The 19,221-nt window shown below is 41.2% G+C and overlaps 1 protein-coding gene across 1 annotated transcript in view; it reads right to left on the bottom strand.

Annotated features, from left to right (window-relative positions):
• ABCB1 (ATP-binding cassette, sub-family B (MDR/TAP), member 1) overlaps positions 1-18,873 on the bottom strand; it is an 85,362-nt gene extending 66,489 nt beyond the window's left edge. Inside the window, exons 1-4 of the mRNA XM_005876137.2 lie at positions 18,653-18,873; positions 18,010-18,077; positions 11,394-11,445; positions 6,794-6,980 (exon numbers count right to left, since the gene is read on the bottom strand). Of these exons, the coding sequence (XP_005876199.1) occupies positions 6,794-6,980; positions 11,394-11,445; positions 18,010-18,071 (301 nt within the window). The 5' untranslated portion in view covers positions 18,072-18,077; positions 18,653-18,873. The remainder of the gene's footprint in view (positions 1-6,793; positions 6,981-11,393; positions 11,446-18,009; positions 18,078-18,652) is intronic.
• Between the last annotated feature and the right edge of the window lie 348 nt (positions 18,874-19,221).

Raw genomic sequence — 19,221 nt, 5'->3', positions numbered from 1 at the left:
CCGGCCGCCATCTTGGTTGGGTTAATTTGCATATAGTCACTCTGATTGACTGGTGGGCGTGGCTTAAGGCATAGTGAAGGTACGGTCAATTTGCATGTTTGTCTTTTATTAGTGTAGATAGGATATGAGAGGGCCTGGCTCTGATGGATCTGATTTTGACAGGTATGGGAAAGGGGAGGAAAACTTTTTCTGGCAAAGGGAACAACATGGACAAAAGTCCACGGCAAGTTTGAAGAATGAGTGAGCCAGTTCAAGTGGGGTGTGTTTTGAGGATGGGAAGAGGTGGTTATGTAGCTGGAAAGGTAATCTGGGCCCCACAGGTATGGTGTATAAAAACTAGTAGTCATTTAGCAGTTTGTTCAGAAAAAAAAACCAAAAAACCATAACCAGAGGTATGATCTAGGATGATTTAGCTGCCAGCAAAGTATAAGATTAAAACAGGGAGAGACTGAGAGACTTGAGCTACTGAAATTATGTAAAGAAAGAGGATCTAAGTGAGAACAGAAAAGACAGACAGTGCCCATAAGATTTAGAGAGGGAGAAGTTACAGGTCTCAGCAACTGATAGAACAGAAGTTGAGAGAATCCAAACAAAGGACCACTGAGACCTCAGGTGTGAGCTTCTGGAGCGGGGTGGGGTCATGGTGGGAAATAAGCAGTCAGCCAAAGCAGCAGGTCTGATCAGATGTTAGTTCAGTTTTGAAGATTTTTATTCTGTGGTACCTGGGACGTTCGAATGAAGATGTCCAATAAGTATTCAGACGGTGGCTCTCCAGTTCTGGAGAGAGTTCAGGTCCAAAGACTTAGCAGTCATGTACTACTGGCCATAGCTAAATTTAGGAGAGAAAAAAGCCATCTCTCCTCACCTGTGAGGACAGGATGGCAGGCAAGGAGAAAACGGCAAGCAAGCATAGAACCCTGGGGAAGACCACACTTAGGGGGAATACAGAAAGTAAGGAAGGAATAAAGAGACACAGAGAACATAGGCAAGGCCAACAGACACATGAAAAGATGCTCAACATCACTAATCATCTGAGAAATGCAAATTAAAACCACAATGAGATATCACCTCACACCTGTCAGAATGGCTACCATCAATAAATCAACAAATAACAAGTGCTGGTTTGTCTTGATTTGGTTGTGATACACACTAGTGACAATTAATACCATTTAGAAACACTTCCTGGCTAGCTGGATAAGATAGAAAATTCCAGGACTGATAAGGAAACGAATCCTTACCCCTCTACTTATTATCCTGTTTTAATTTTGGAGCAGAAGGAAATCTTATAACTAATAAAGAAAAAAAAATCAGCCTGGACACATTTATTGTTGCATTGACAGAACGTGAAACAGTCAAGCTTCTTTGCTACGTTCGCTCTGTCTCTGCATCAGGTGTCACCAGGCGGGAGAGAACGCTATCAGTGACTATCCTGGCTCTGGGCTCCCATCTACCACTTTCAGCCACGGAAGCCTCCCTTCCAGCTATCTAATCAGGTAAGCTTCCGTGACAGACGTTATTTACATAGGGTGGTTCTCTGATTATAGAAGATAGTCAACCCCTGACTTTTGATCCACAAGGCCTTTCTAACTCAGGAATACCACGATTCCAAGTTTTCTGGTCTTCTTGTGCAGGAATTTAGACCTTTTGCCTAGATCCGTGGTTGGCAAACTGTGGCTCGCCAGCCACATGCGGCTCTTTGGCCCCCTTGAGTGTGGCTCTTCCTAAGCCTTAGGAGTACCCTAATTAAGTTAATAACAATGTACCTACCTATATAGTTTAAGTTTAAAAAATTGGGCTCTCAAAAGAAATTTCAATCGTTGTACTGTTGATATTTGGCTGTTGACTAATGAGTTTGCCGACCACTGGAGATGATCAATCCCTGTGCATTGCTCAGGCTAGTGCCTGCCACTGGGTGTGGCTGGGCCTATTGCAGACAAAGACGACTCCAGGAGCCACGCTCTCCTGGTGTGTGCCGCTTCACACCTCAGGCCCCAGGGCTGACCTACCTGACTTACTAATAAGCAACTCTACCTAACCAGGATGGCACCTGGAGGAAAGACCAAGTGAAAATACTGTGCTTGCTACAATTTTAGGCAGAGTCTGAAATCACTAGTAGAGCAGAAAAATCACACAAACACACAAACAAACAAACACTCAAAGGGAGGACTCCTGGCGCAGGAACTCAGCTCTGTCAACTAGCCATCAATTCCATCGTGGCCATGTGGTTTCAAGTTCCTGGGCATTGGTTTCTACACCTATAAAAATAAGGGTTTGGGCAAGATAATTTCTAGGCTCTGTTTCACCCACACAATTCTGTAATTCAGGCTTGCTTTATTCATCCCTCTTTTAAGCACCTAGAATGGGTCAGGTACTAGCTGCCTATCTTTATTTATTTTTTGATGTTTTTATAATATACTGCAGATTGCATGTTGTAACTAATCTACTTTTTGGCTGAAAAGCATTCCTTCGATAGCAACTTAAAAAAAATCTGACTATGTTTCACTGATTCTAGAAAAATTAGTCATATTTTAAGTTTTAACTCAAACTTAAAAAATAAACTGCCACACTAAATAATATACTTGGAATTATATTGCCATTACTTGGTACCTAATCTTCCAGAAATCTATCTATAAGAATTTTTCCAATGAAATGGTCAGCAGCAGAGAAAAGCCTTGAATAAGTAAAAGAAAACAGATCCATCGTGGAAATTTTTGGAGAGTTTGGAGCATACTTGTAATGCTGGCCTTGAGGACACAGATGGCAATGTTTCCTTTGCTTACAACACTAATGTCTTGAAATACGCTTTCAAGATCTGCACTCAATACATGCACTCATAGATAAGCAGCAAAATATAGATTCTATTTTGAGAAATGGCATTTTACAAATAGTTTCCAGGTTTCTCATATGAGTTTTAGAGCAGTGAGAGTAGGGATTATAATGATAAATATAAAAATAAATTAGTTCCAATTTATCCCTTTTTATCTTAATTATTAACTCATATTAAAATTTGAGTGTCTCATTTTCTCCTTTCCTTAGCCCACAACCTGGTAGAAGATTGAACAGAAACTACCGTAATATAGTTATAGAGAAAGAGAAAGGCAGTCAATGTGGATGTGAATCATTAGAGACAATAAAGAATCAGGAACTATGTAAAGAGTATCTCTGACTCTTAACCACTATGAGACCTGGCAAATCTCCCCGGTGTCCTCCAATTTCTGAATTAGCATGTTAACCTCGGTGTCCTCCTTTCTGGTGTCCCTCTATTTCAGTGGTTCTCGGTCTCGACCCCTTTGGGGGTCGAATGACCCTTTCACAGGGGTCGCCTAAGACCATTGGAAAACACATATATAATTACATATTATTTTTGTGATTAATCACTATGCTTTAATTATGTTCAATCTGTAACAATGAAAATACATCCTGCATATCAGATATTTACATTACGATTCATAACAGTAGCAAAATTACAGTTATGAAGTAGCAACGAAAATAATTTTATGGTTGGGGGTCACCACAACATGAGGAACTGTATTAAAGGGTCGCGGCATTAGGAAGGTTGAGAACCACTGCTCTATTTCCTTCAATGTATAGACTCGGGGCCAGTCTGCATGGGTTCAAATACTGACTAATTGCTAACTCTACGACCTCAGGCACTTTAAGTGTACTCAACCCTCTGGGCCCCATGTCCTCATCTGTAAAATATAGGTAGTAGTCTCAACCTCATGTTCATGAAAGGAATAAAGGAGTTAATACATGTAAAACACTACGAACAGTGCTCAGTCCATATTTAATGCTCAGTAAATGTTAGCTTTAGTTATTGTTAACTGAGTTTTTCCTCAAGGCTTAAGGCTCGAATTCCTTCTACTTTTCTCCATATCCTATCACAGGAGATTTAATATCCCTTCGACTCAAATATTGCCAAATCTCTAGTCCTACTCTTTATACCAAGATTCAGTCTCATTTCTTCAACGGCCTGAATGTCATTTACACTTGTTTCCAACCTGTCACCTTCAATGCAAAATGCCTAAGGTCACAATCACCTCTATCTTGGCTCACTTCCAGACAGTGGACAGTCCCGGGGAAGATGGGAATCCTACAGAAATCCAGCAGCGGTTCGCCTTTGCACACACAGTGGAGTTCCCTAGGCTCAATTCATCAGAGACTTCAAGGCAAAGGCAAGTGTGGCCACAAGATGGAGAGTGTTGGGAGTCGGGTATCGGTTATTCAGGTCCACAACGAAAAGAGCAGGAAAGAGGCCGGTGTCTGACCATCAGGGTGAGGTATCAAGAGAGAGAGCTAAGGAGGGACCCAGTGCAGGGCAGAGAAAGATCTGCTCTCAGAAAGATGTTAGCGCTGTCTAGTTAAACCAGTGATGGCGAACCTATGACACGTGTCACCTCTGACACGCGAACTCATTTTTTTGGTTGATTTTTCTTTGTTAAATGGAATTTAAATATATAAAATAAATATCAAAAATATAAGTCTTTGTTTTACTATGGTTGCAAATATCAAAAAATTTCTACATGTGACACGGCACCAGAGTTAAGTTAGGGTTTTTCAAAATGCTGACACGCCGAGCTCAAAAGGTTTGCCATCACTGAGTTAAACCTCTGTTTAGCTTAAAACGCTCAGACTTTCACAAGCCTTAGCAAATCAAAATCTCCTTAAGGAAGGAATACTTCCTGTCCAACAAGGAGGCTCTGGTACCTAGTCTACCCCCAGGGCAGAGTTATGAGGTTCTACACCTGGGGAACGTCAAGAAGACAAAAGGTCGGAGAGTATCTGGAGGCCCAGTAGCCTGGCTCTCCCTCCAGAACCATCAGAGAATTCATTTGCCCTCATCTCTAGGTCCAGCGTCAAAATGTTTGATGCGATCCCCCCTCCCCTTTTGGTGAGTGGTAAGGTGTCAATTCAAAGGTGGCACATCCCTTTTGTCACCTTCCTTTGAGTTTCACGAAGGGGTGTAATAAATGCATAAGGATTTTACAAAGCTCAAACAGACAGTAACATTGCCTGGCCTAACTCATTACCTGCATTCACAGAATTGAAGTAGTCCTGCCTTGGGATAAACAATGTGCTCTTCAGGATCACAGAGAAGGGGTTCTCCAGATCACCAGACAGGTATAAAAATTCCTTAAATACCCCAAAATGTTATGAATATTCATGTGCTTGCTTCTGGGGAAAGGATTCATGGCTCTCATCAGAGACTTAAAGATGGGAAGGTGGCAGGGTCATTGTAAAAGCTACAGGGTATCACTATATTCTCAAGTGTTTTTTCAAACAGGCATTTTCAACATTTCTACCACCTGAGTGCACACAGGTTTTAAACAAAGTCTTTGGGTAGCTTAAATCAGTGACGGCAAACCTTTTGAGCTCGGCGTGTCAGCATTTTGAAAAACCCTAACTTAACTCTGGTGCCATGTCACATATAGATTTTTTTTTTTGATATTTGCAACCATAGTAAAACAAAGACTTATATTTTTGATATTTATTTTATATATTTAAATGCCATTTAATAAAGAAAAATCAACCAAAAAAAATGAGTTCACATGTCATAGGTTCGCCATCACTGGTTTAAATCAATCTATGCGTGACCAAAGTTGACGTGGAAGCTCAGAGCGATAACCAGCCCTTCCGCAATCAAGTGTGAGGGAGTGTATCTGTTGACACCCAAAGTACTCTAACAATCCATTCACTTTCCCATGTAAGGATTTCTGGTATCAAGAATTAATCAATCAGATGCAATCTTATGGAACATGATCAATAAGGGGCAACTCTATTATATGACCTATATATTTATGGTTCAAGAAAGGGTATTTATACCAGATGGCTATTGTTGTGTTGGCTGTTGTCACTTTTTTTTTCATTTGACAGTCTAAGGAAAAAGAGGTCAGTGTCCCTGACTAAATAGTCAGGTATTACATGTTTTAAAACTTCCTGTGGCACACAAGCTGAAGAATCAGTCCTAGAGGATTGTCTTAGATCTCCTTAATCAGCCAAATGTCTTGCTTCCTACTTCAGTGAGCAAAGTGAAGTAATCAAAAGAAAATGTTCACAAATTCTCACCTCCTCATCTACCCACCTATGGGCATTGGTACTCAAACACTCTCTCTTCCCACCTGTTATTATAGATGAACTCCTGTGCTCCTACCTTAAGCAAATAGTTCTTCTTGTGCATTATATCCCATCCTTTCTCATGGATATCACTAAAGCAAGCAAATCTCTTCCCTCTCTTAAAGCATCACCTTCTCCTCGTTTGGACCATTTCCATTTGTATTCAAACAAGCTATTATTTCCCCAATTCTAGTGCGCGTGCGCGAGTACACACACACACACACACACACACACACACACACACACCTTCTCTCGGATCCATTTTTCCATTTTAGCATCTATTTCCGAAGAGCCCAATCCAGTTTATCAGGCTATAAACTTTAGAACCATCTTGGACTCCTGTCTGTTACACCCATATCCAATAGGTCAGAGAGTTTTACTGGTTCCTAATTATCATTCAAGGTCAAGATTAGGTTCCTATACCTCTTCCTGAAACTTCTTGACACATTTCTGATTTCATAGAGCTCTCTTTTTTTTACATACCTCTGCCAGCACTTCCACTGTGCATCCTAACGCCCATGAATATTCTCTTATCAAACTCATTACAAATATGAACTATAGCTCAGATCCCTCCACCTCCCACCGCACTAAACACACTAGTGCATATGTAGTAATATCACTCTAAGTAATTGTTTTTTCCTAAGCTTCCAATAAAACCAGAACCACAAATAATACTTACTTTGATTAGTCATATTTGTAAAAGGTATGTCTGGTGAAGTTATGTCCTGAAACTTTCCTGCATTTGCAAAGCTATCTGTCATGTTTCCAAAAATCAGCATCATGAGGGGGAGTGCAGCACCGTGGATGATGGCGGCCATAGTCCCCAGCAGCATATACAATCTATCAAGCCAATTTGAATAGCGAAACTAAAAAAAGAGAATAGGAACAATTAGCACAGTTTCATGGATGGTTTGCTTTACTTTTAGTACATACCCCAAACCCAAACATTTTTTATACTACCACCCTGGTCCAAGCCAAACTATTGCAATAGCCTAATTAGAAATGGGTGTTTGCACCCTGACTGGTATGCTCAGTGGTTAAAATGTCTCCCACACACCAAAGGGTCAAGGGTTCAGTTCCCAGTCAAGAGCACACACCTGGGCACATGCGGGAGGCAACCAATCAATGTTTCTCACACCTCTCACACTGATGTTTCCTTCTCTCTCTCTCTCTCTCTCTCTCTCTCTTCCCTCCCCTCCTCTTCCTCCCTTCCATTCTCTCTAAAAATCAATGGAAAAAATATCCTCAGGTGAGGATTAACAACAACAATGACAAAAAAGGGCATTTGATTCCTCTACTGAGCTCTGACCTACTTCTTCATATTGAATTCATTATGTCCCCTTTTCTTATGCATGAGGTTTGATGAGAGGGATAAGACATTCCTCTTGGGAGTTGTAAAATCTTTAATGGTACAGTAATAGTATATGTTGCTCTGATTTCCAAGAACAGAAGCCATTTTTTAACTTAAAATTTTTTAGTCAAGAAAAATCTGGATTGCCAGAGGCTCCTCCGAGGACCCCATTGAGCAAACCCCATTGAGCGCTCGTTTTATTCCTCTAAGAAAGTGGCTTGGGTCACAGATCTGCTGCATAATAGCATTGGCATAAATGTAAAATTGTTTTAATATAATTAGGCCTCTATAGTGAGAAGGAAGAGGAAAATAATGAATTAAGATGGATGCTTGTTAAAGAACAGATTTCCTGAGAAGACAGATGGTGGTCATAATGACTGCCAACTGTAGACCTGCAAAACCTCTTTTACTGCAGGCCAGTCACAAGAAGAAAAGAAAGACTTCTCTGGATCTAAAAAGCGACGAAAGAGGGTACGGTAAGGGAAATGGTATTGAGGCTCTGTGAAAGGCCCACTTGGGAAACAATATTTCACCTGTATAATTCAAAGAACTAGTTAAGGACCGAAAGAAAACCAAATGGAAGAAAACAAAGAAACAGGAGGACACCAGCTGTGGCTGTTTGTGGCAGGTGCTCCTTCTGTGGATGCAAGATATAGATATAGTCAGCAGGTGTTTTTTTAAATTGATTTCAGAGAGGAAGGGAGATGGAGAGAGAGAGAAACATCAATGATGAAAGAGAATCATTGATTGGCTGCCTCCTGCACTCCCTCAACTGGGGATCAAGCCCACAACCCAGGCACATGTCCTTGGCCAGAATCGAACCTGGGACCCTTCAGTCTGCAGGCCAATGCTCTATCCACTGAGTCAAACTGCCTAGGGCTAGTCAGCAGGTTTGTAGGGAGGAAACAGAAAAAACTGGGTCTGGGCAGGTCAGGTGAACCAAAAGAAAGATCAAGATCAAGATAAAAAACACAGCAGCAAAAAGCGAAATTTTAGAACTACTATATACTCTTCATAGAAACAGAAACCAATCCTATAGTTAGCTAACAAGGAACTTACAGTAGCAAGAAATAGGAATAAGTATTGAATTGACAAGTGGAGAAATAAAGAGCAGAACAGCTCTTGGAGGTAGTGAATGGCAGCCTATAAAGCAGATAGAAAAAGTGAAGCTTATTCCCATTGCTTGCTACTGTAGGTTCCTTGTTAGCTAACTACAGGATTGGTTATCAATGAAGAACACATACAAACCACCTGCCCTCATGGAGCCTGGACCACAGTGAAAGGTAAGGTCTGCTGGCTTAGACTGGCTGACCAGGGACATCTCTCTGAGGAGGCAATATATGAGCTGAGACCTCAGTGACAGGAAGGATATAATCAGTCATGTGACAATCTGGAGGCAGAACCTTCCAGGCAGGAAGAACAAATGCAAAGCTTTGTCCTGGGATGGTATGTCTCAAGGACCAAACGGAATTACTACTGCGGCAAGAGTAGAGTGAAGAAGAGTCCATAGTGAAGTCAGAGATGAGACAGAGGTCATATGGAGAGCCTTTTATAGCCATAGGAGGGAATTTGGGTTCTACTCTAAATTTCCCATCTAGAGCATCTTAAGGATGGAACTGAGGTGATGTGATGTGGCTACTATGGAGGAAATAGTTTTCAGACGAGCAGAAATGGAGGGGGACTAGCAATAAAGAGAGTGGTTAGGAGAGCAAACGAAGTCTAGACCAGGAGTGGAAGGTGGAATAATGCCCTGTTCACCCTAAACATGTCCACATCTTCATCCCAGGAACCTGTGAATAGGTTTCTTTACATGGGAAAAGGGACTTTGTAGATGTTAAGGATCTTGAAATAGGGAGGTTATTCTGGATTATCCAAATGGGCCTAATGCAATCACAAGGGTCCTTGTAAGAGGGAGCCAAATGTATCAAAATCAGGAGCAATGAATGATTACTAAAATTTGAGGTTGGAGTGATGCAAGGAAGGGGCCACGAGTTTAGGAACGCAGGCAGCCTCTAGAACAGTGGTTCTCAACCTTGGCTGCACATTAGAATCACCTGGGAATCTTTTTAAAATCCTGATTTCTGGGCCTCATCCTGCGGAAATTCTGTTTCTTTGTCATGGGGCCACAACATTAGTAACAGCCTAGCTGATAAAGAGGCCGGAACTATTTGTACAATGTGGTGGATCCTGAAAACCTGCCGTTGCATGCTGAGTCTTGAGTTCCTCTGATAGCCTTTCACATGTGTTGTCACAGCTCATTGCTGGGGGAATGAAGTGGGACTCGCCAGGAGAGGCCTCTGAGAGCTTGTGTCTGGTTTCTCCTGGATGTCCCTCTATGTGCCTTGTCCCACGGCGGGTTCTGCTCTGCATCCGGCTGCAATAAATCTTATCCATGAGTGTAATGCATGCTGAGTCTTGAGTTCCTCTGATAGCCTTTCACATGTGTTGTCACAGCTCATTGCTGGGGGAATGAAGTGGGACTCGCCAGGAGAGGCCTCTGAGAGCTTGTGTCTGGTTTCTCCTGGATGTCCCTCTATGTGCCTTGTCCCACGGCGGGTTCTGCTCTGCATCCGGCTGCAATAAATCTTATCCATGAGTGTAATTACATGCCAAGTCCTGTGAGTTCTTCTAGTGAATCCTCAAACCTGGGGTTCTTGGAAACCCCCTGACACACATAAGTTTTTGTCTTAACCGGATAATGTTATTAATATGCAATGCCAATAACATCAGCATTTTACTGTTAAACTTTCTTAATGGGTCCTTGTGTTTATAGGTTTTACATATAAGTTAAGTTCACAGTTTTCTGTGTCAGCTCTTTAGGAAAAAGACACAAGGGAAAGCCATATTTGTAGTACAGCACTTTGGCACAGGCTTAGAATACATTCTTTCTATGCCATCCTGAGCACTGTGATTTAGAACATGAACTTCCCAGGTCTAAATCCTGGCCCCATATTTTATTATTGGGCAAGTTAATGTGTGTGGCCTTCTTCATCTGTAAAATTAGAATAATAATAATATCTATCTGAAGGAATAGTACCTATGTAAGGAAAAACTGAGGTCATATATATAGTGTTTAGAACAATACATGGCATATAGAGCAGTAAGTGTGTTATTACCTCACATTGAAATTCTAGATTTTTATTCTTTTGTGCCTTGAATAGTATTGGTAGTATTACCTCTGTGTATTAAGTCTGTTAAATTTTCTAAAATCTAAGATTTGTTCTAAAATTTAAGCTACAAATAAAATAAAAACTAAACTATGAAAGACAGAAATGTTTTGGTCTCAAAATGAATTTAATTTCAATTCAGGTAGAGAGAGACCATCAACCAGTCACATCTATAAAACCCCTCTCTTATTTCCAATTGATGAAAATAAAGTTTCTGAGCAACCTTTGTGCAACCAGAAAATGAGATAAAGAATTAAGGTTTTCACATTCTAGAACTGCCAATTATTCAGCACAGAAGAATGATTACATGTACCAAGTCACAGTAACAAACAATCCATTGTAAACTTTTATTATATGAATACCTGGGACTTTGACCTCAAACCTGCCAGGATTCTGATCAGAGCCACTGCAGACAGGGAACCTTGTGTCCTATGTGGCTGGTCTCATCCAGGTGGCTGAGAGATCTGTTATCTATGCAAGCATCTCTCCCAGTGCTTGGCATAGATTAACAGATCACTGGTGACATAACTAACTAGGAGGATAATGAAACCTAGGACAAAAAGGGTAGCTACCGAGGCTCAATTCACATGGCAAGTTATGATTGGCATTACCCTGAAAATAAGCTAAATTAAACCAATTTGGTTTACCTCTCCATTCAAATGCTCTCCCAGAAATAATCATACGAGGTAAAATATCTCTTCTCTAGGTAAGGAGAAGTCAATTCCTATGTATTCTGAATAGTGAATAAATTCAAAACTCACCATTGTAAGTACACTGACAGTTGGTTTCTTTTCTTTCTTCTCTTTTTTTTTACTGAAAAACATAGCAATAGAATTACACAAAACTTTTAAAATTATATAAAATTTTAAATTACCAAATTAACATAGAGTTTATAACTTGCTTACATTATACAGTGGGGCCTTGACTTACGAGTTTAATTCATTCCGTGATGGAGCTCGTAACTCAAATTACTCGTATGTCAAATCTTAAAGTGTAGGAGACACGTGATGCTGGGCTGATGTTGTGGCGTTCACTGTGACGTTTGCTGCGCAAACTAGCAGTGGGGTATCTGAAGCTGGCTCGTAACCCGAATTTTAGCTTGCAACTCAAAGCAAAAAATCGGCCAAGAAATGGCTCGTATCTCGAAAAACTCGTTAGTCGGGACACTCGTAAGTCAAGGCCCCACTGTATTATTCAGTAAAAAAGCAGGTTAATAGTCTGATCCTATTTATGAAGTTTAAACATGTTAACATGTGTCCTAGAAATCTATATGTGTGGTTATCACTGGGTGTTGAGATATTTATCAATATATTTTATTCCTTGTGCCTTTGGCATTTCCTAATTTTCTATGATAAAAACATACAGAGACACACGACTTTTGCAATTAGAAAAATTACTGAAAAAAAGAGAGATTTCTGTTTTTACTATTAGAAAATTATTCATGCTCTCCCAGGGTAATCTCCTGAATTATCATCTAAGAATTCTAGAAGTAGATATTCCATCTACTACCCAGATATTAACCTTAATCACTCTCTCTGCTAATGGAGGGTATTGGCAGTCAGATATTGAGCATAAAATAACCTCATATGAAAAGTAATTGAATCACTGTGAACAAATCTAATTCTGAAAGGATGTCTGGAGCCCTAAATGGACCATTATGGCAATAAATGTAACCTAGAAAAGCTACAGTCAATTATTATTTTGAGCCTAGATTTCAAATGAATCTAACTGCAACCCTTTTCCACTCTACGTAACTGCCACCAAGGACATGAAGGCAAACCCACCATCCCCAGCCGCCGCATTGATATTTTCAAATGTACAAAAGAAGGACTATTTCAGAGACGGACCATATTATTTTTACACAGATTTTCAAGTTCAAAAAGTTAATTCATCTTTGTCTTTGTTCTTTACACTAAGCAAGGTCAAAGAGCTGAAGAGACTTCTAACGAAAAAAAAAAAAATCCAGAGTTTATCCCATATTTGGCTTTGGAGTGATGTGAGACGAACATAAACACACAAAATACACAAACATAACTCTTCAAATGTGGTCCCGCCCTACGCCCAGTAAAGGCATGGTTTCAGTAACCCTGGGACCAGAGTGAGAGGAGAAAAATAGCCATACATAATTGAAGTTGAGCTCTAAGCTTTCTACTTATTTTTTTCTTAATATTGCTGCTACTTAGAAGAAGTTATAATGGTGCTGAAGCACTAGCTAAGAACACTTCCCATACATAATCTCATTTAATAATTTTTAATTGTATTACATTTATTGGGTGGCATTGGTTAATAAAATTATATAGGTTTCAAGCATACAATTCTATAACACATTATCCGTATATTTCACTGTGTGTTCAACATCCAAAATCATTTAATTTTGATCTCTGTGAGGCAGGCACATTTCTGTTCTTTTAGAGATAAGAACACTGCAGGCGAGAGGAATTAACTAGCTTATCCAAGGGCACACAGGGCTAGAGCAAAGCCAAGATTTCAACTGAAAAGTCTAGCCTCTCAACACCACAGATTCAGGGCAACCTCAGCCTTCTGAGTCACTGCATATAAAGGATATGCTCTTCCACAATGACTTTCCGCCCCACTAGATTACCCATTTACCCATCAGCTTGAAACACAGGGCTGACCAAAGGCAAGTCATTCATCAAACCTCATTGTAATTAAGAATATTTATAAATACAGATATTCCAAGGGGTACGATTGATCATCCAAGCGTTAAACCTATTAACAAAGACATATGCTTCTTTATAATTACAAATGAGAATGTACTGTATAGTTTTTTTAAAAAAACCCCAAACTCATAGAAAAAGAGATCAGATTTGTGTTTACAGGGAGGAGGGAGGAAGGACTGAGGAGGAAGGTACAAACTTCCAGTTATAAGATAAAGTACCAAAGCCATGCCTAGTGTGGATCAGTGGTTAGAGCATCAGCCCTGCATCAAAGGGTCATGGGTTCGATTCCCAGTCAAGGGCACATACCTGGGTTGCAGCTTCTATCCCCAGCCCAGGTCAGGGCATGTGCAGGAGGCAACCAATCAGTGTATCTTTCTCACATGAGTGTTTCTCTCTCTCTCTCTCTCTCTCTCTCTCCCTGCCACCCTCCCTCCCTCTCTCCACTCTCTCTACAAAAAAAAAAAAGAAAGAAAAAAGAAAGAAAATGGAAAAAATATCCTTATGTAAGGATTAACAACAACAAAATAAAGAAGTACCAGGGATGTATCAACAAAAAAGATGAAGAAGTACAACATGATGACTATACTAGTAGTTGACAATGATATATAGAAAAGTTGTTAAGAAAGTAGAACCTAAGAGTTCTCTTCAAAAGAAAAAAAAAGTTTTACTTTTTATTGTATCTGTATGAGATGATGGATGTTAACTAAATTTATCATGGTAATCATTTCAAAATATATGTAAGTCAAACCATTATGCTGTATATCTTAAATTTATACAGTGCTGTATGTCAACTATATCTCAATAAAACTAGGGGAAAAGGATATAGTTTTATTAAGAACAGATTAATATCAATGAGGATGAGCACAATTTAACTAAAAAAAAATCTAGTTTGAAAAATAAAAGTCTGTAGGCCATAATAAGAACCAATCCTATATAATAAAAGGGTAATATGCAAATAGACCACAGCGGAAGGACTGGTCTCTATGATGCGCACTGACCTCCAGGGGGCAGATGCTCAACACAGGAGCTGCCCCGATGGTCAGTGCGCTCCCACAGGGGGAGTGCCTCTCAGCCAGAAGCTGGGCTCACGGCTGGCGAGTGCAGTGGTGGTGGTGGGAGCCTCTCCCACCTCCACAGCAGCGCTAAGGATGTCCGACTGCTGGCTTAGGCTCTCTCCCCAAGGGCTCCTGGACTGTGAGAGGGCGCAGGCCGGGCTGAGGGACAAGCCCCCCCCCCCCCCCGTGCACAAATTTAGTGCACCAGGCCTCTAGTAATAAAATAAAGGTATATGCTGGCTTGAACCAATTTCTTTGCCATTTCCCTCCACATACCCTCAATATTTCTTACTCCAATATCCCTGTTTGTGTCATAAGTTCTTTAAAGCACCAAGTTTGTTTGCTTTTTAATTAAAAACAAAAGAAAAATGTATACTTTCCACTCTATGGATATTTTTCCTTTTTATTTTTATGAAAATTTTTTATTTAAAAAAATTTTTAAGTAAGCAGAAAAACTGAAATAGTAATGACTACCCATATAACGTTCACCTAAATTCAACAATTGTTAACTTTCTGAGCATATTTTCTTTATATAAGAAAGTATATACTATCACTGTTAATTTTTTTTAATCCTCACCCAAGGATATGTTTTCATTGATTTTAGAGAGAGAGGGAGGGAGAGGCAGAGGGAGAGGGAGAAGGGGACAGAGAGAGAGAGATACATCGATTGGTTGCCTCCCACATGTGCACCACTGGGAATGGAACCCACAACTTAGGTATGTGCCTTGATGGGGAATGGTGCACAGGATGATGCTCTAAGCAACTGAGTCACTGTTAATATTTTATTGAACTATTTTAAAGTAAGTTGCAAACACCATGACATTTCACATGCTTTCCTACCATTATCACATCTAAAAAATAATAGCAAGTTTTCTATAGCTTTTCCCTTTTTTGGAACCAATGTAATCAAGGTCCACACATTACATATCATAGTTTTGTCTCTTTAGTTTTTTTTAAAATCTGGAAATCCTTCTGCTCCTCCCCCTCACCCCACTGACTTTTTGTAGGAACACGAACGGATATCTTATAGAATGTCCCACATCTTGGATATGCCCGTTTCAAATTAAATTCAAGTTGATGTGCAATAAGTATAAAATCATAGAAGACTTGAAGACTTAGTAGTGCTCCCATATCTGTAGTTTCACTTTCCACAGTTTTAGTTACCTGTGGTCAACTGTACTCCAAAAATATTAAATGGAAAATTCCAGAAATAGAGAATTTATAAGTTCTAAATTGTGCACTGTGAATAGAGGGGTGAAATTTAGCACCCATCCACTGAAGATATGACTCATCCCTTTGTCTAGAGTCCTCATGCTGTATTGCCATGTGCCTGTTAGTTTCTTAGTAGCTGTCTACTGTCATGATAGTGCAGTGCTTATGCTCAAATTACCCTTATTTTATTTAATAATGGCTCCAAAGCCATTCATATAACTCTGATTAGAGTGTATTATTATAATTGTCCTATTTTATTAGTTATTGTTGTTAATCTCTTACTGTGCCTAATTTATAAATTAAACTTTATCATAGGATGTATGTATAGGAAAAAATATAATACCATTGACCCGTAAACACTTCAGGAGGGTTAAGGGTGCCTACTGTGCAGAACCTACATATAACTTTAGTCAACCCTCTGCATACTTGGGTTACAATCACCAGTTGACTCTTGAACAACACAAGTTTGAACTGCATTGGTCAACTATGGGTCAACAGAAAAAATAGTGAGTATAAGTAGACCTGTGAACCTCAACCCTATGCTCTTCAAGGATCAAATGTATATATAGGGTTAGGTACTATCCTTGGTTTCAGGCATCTACCAGGGGGCTTGGAATATATCCCCCACAATTAAAAGGTGTATGAAAAAGAGAATGTAAACTATCTGATTAATAATTCTGATTACAGGTGGAAATGATAATACTTTGTATATACTGGGCTCCTTAAAATATATTTTCAAAGTAATTTCACCTGTTTCTTTTTACTTTTCTGAATGTTGCTACTAGAAATTAATAGTCACAAGTGTGGCTCACATTATATTCCTATTGGACAACATCAGTCTAGAAGCTTGAATGGATTGCTAACATACTTCCTAGGTGGTGTCTTGTCACTAATACAGTGATTTCCACCATGAGTGATGCCAAGTCTGATCACTGGGTTAAAATACTAACTGCAAAATCTCCCCATTGGAAAAACACATAATTCTTAGGTACAACTAGTGGTTTAGGATCCATTATAATCCTTGCCTGAATCAATTATAACAATGCAGGTTCAAAAATGACCACTGGCGTTTTTCTGTAAAGAATGTCCCTTTGTCCTAGCCAGTTTGGCTCAGTGGATAAAGCGTCAGCCTGCAGACTGAAGGGTCCCAGGTTTGATTCCAGTCAAGGGCACATGCCTGGGTTGCGGCTTGATCCCCAGTGGGGGTCATGCAGGAGGCAGCCAATCAATAATTTTCTCTCATCATTGATGTTTCTATCTCTCTCTCCCTCTCCCTTCCTTTCTGAAATCAATAAAAAATAATTTTTAAAAAAAGAATGTTCCTTTGTTCTCTCTACTTCTCTTACCCTTTTCTAACTTTCCTCCTCCTCTCAGAATTTTATTAAGAACTCCTGTATCATATTCAGTATTTCACCATCAAGTTCAATTACTATTCTCCTGTCCTTTGAAAACGTAAATTCCACTCCCTTGTTTTGGCATTGCACAAGATACTCCAGGCCCTCTTTTTCCCTGTCCAGACCTGGTTGGAATTAGCCATTTCTCTCTGGGGTCCACAGCTCTTTGAGTGAGGTATGGTATTTAGAAACCGACATCTGGCACTCGGTGTGCTCACTGCTATTGTCCCTTTCATTGGAAAGAAACTGAACTATTAAAAACCATGAGTTCATATTGAAGTTTCCAATTAAAGTTTAACATTTACTAGTAAAAAAAAAAACTTACTTGATGCCCACATTTATATTTCTTTTCTCTTACACTAAAAAGCTCAGTTTCTAATAACATATTTATTAACTTGTTTTATTTTACGATTTTCTACTAACAATGAACCCACTGTGTGAAGTTTAACATTTCCTGTGTAGACACCGCACTTCGACCAGAATGTACTTAAATTATTTTCCCCGAGTGGCCAATTCTTTATACATCCGGAAATTTTCACACCACGCTAGTCGGTTCTTTGGTACTGCAAGTCTTCTCTTTTCCCAATTTCTAACTAGGGTCAGATATTCATTGCCCTTTTCAAAACACTCACACCTAAATGTAGTTTTGGTCTTCTGTCTCACCTGCCATGCCGCCAACAATGCAAAGCTTCTGACTGTTTTACCAGAAGCAAGAGAATGGCCCAGGGAGCAGAGCACAAGCAGGGAGCAGATGAGACCTGAGGCTTGTAAAGCAGAAGGTCATCAAACGCAGCAGAGGATGCGAGCCTTGTCCTAAAGCTCAAAGGGCCAGGAAGAAGCTCGCCAAAGCGGAGGGGAAACTGCAAACGCGGAGCCCAACTCGGCCAGTGAATTCCCACAGAGCGATCGCTAGCTCCGTTAGATTAAGATTAAAATCATCACCACCTGTTCACTGATTTCAGTGCCGGGGGCTAGAAACACACAGCCCAAATCTCTCAGGCCATGGAAGCTACGAAAGTGAAACAAACTGGCTACCTTTTTTTGTCCATTTTCAAGATTTCCCCTGCTCCTCCATTGCGGCCCTCTTCGTGATCCATCGCGACCTGAGGACATGAAACCACAGCGGGTGAACCAAAAGTGTGATGCGCAGGAGGCGGAGGTGAGACCGAGCCCCGCGCGGAGCCCGGCGAGCCGTAGAGCGGTGCGCTCGCCCCGAAGTGCCCCAGCCGCTCCCGGGCTGATGTTCGCCGCATGGGGCTTGCGTGCGCGCCCGGCTTCCGGCCTTCGCACGCGAGCAGAGCTGGAGGACAGCGGCGCCACCTGAACTTTGCCGGCCGGATAGGAGGCTCTCCCTCCCGGTTCCTCCCGCCTCTGACAATGCGCCCCGGTCCACCCGCCACGCCATCGGCACCGCGCCGGCTCTCCGCGCTCTGGACTACAGAGTCCAGCACGCGTGGCTAGCGCCGAAAGCTTCGGGCTGGGGGTGCTCCAGGAGCTCCCAGGGAGACTCTAGTGAGTCTCACCCCCAATTTGGTCCCCCACGGACTTCCCAATTGGAATCACCGCCTCCATCCCCTCCGAAGCGCTTCTCCGACAGGTACCAAACTCAAGAAATTGGAGAGCCCCACCTTTTCTGCGTCCTGTCCCACCCCCAGCCCCCAACTTCGCATACCCCTACCTCGGGCTTTCCTCGGATTGTCCACCAAGACGTGGATTCTGTTAGAAAAGAGGCCGATTTGAGTGGAAAGCCCGGGCGGATGCGCGTGAGGAGAAGCCCAAGCTCAACTGCGCCCGGGCTTCCTGCAGCCAAGGGAGTGAACCGCTGGGCGTGCGCAGCCAGCACCCTGGGCTCTCCGGCCCAGCCAATGAGCCAGACCAGTTAGGACTGCTCCCCGCCCCGCTCGACTGACTGCTGATTGCACAGGTTATGAAACAGGTTGTATTTCCAGGAGGAATGTCCTTGCTACCGTTGCCCCTCCGCAAAAGGGCCGGTAGAGAACCGCCTACCAGCTGAATCATTGGGGGCGCTTACGTTTATAGAGTTATGTCTCTACATGTCCAGAAAACTCTCTCTTCTCTCTCTCTCCTCTCGAGAGAGACATAATTTGGCTCCCCGGGTCTCGAGTAGATAAGGGAAACTTTCTTTGGCATCACATCTAATATAGTTAATAAAACAATCTCCGACCTGGTCCATTTTGAAGTTAAAACAAGTTAAACTTTCCTTCCTAGCAGCACCTTTAAATAAGC

Source organism: Myotis brandtii, unplaced genomic scaffold, assembly GCF_000412655.1.
Source record: "Myotis brandtii unplaced genomic scaffold, ASM41265v1 scaffold48, whole genome shotgun sequence".
Classification (NCBI taxonomy): domain Eukaryota; kingdom Metazoa; phylum Chordata; class Mammalia; order Chiroptera; family Vespertilionidae; genus Myotis; species Myotis brandtii.
This window is presented reverse-complemented; position numbering and strand designations above follow the sequence as displayed.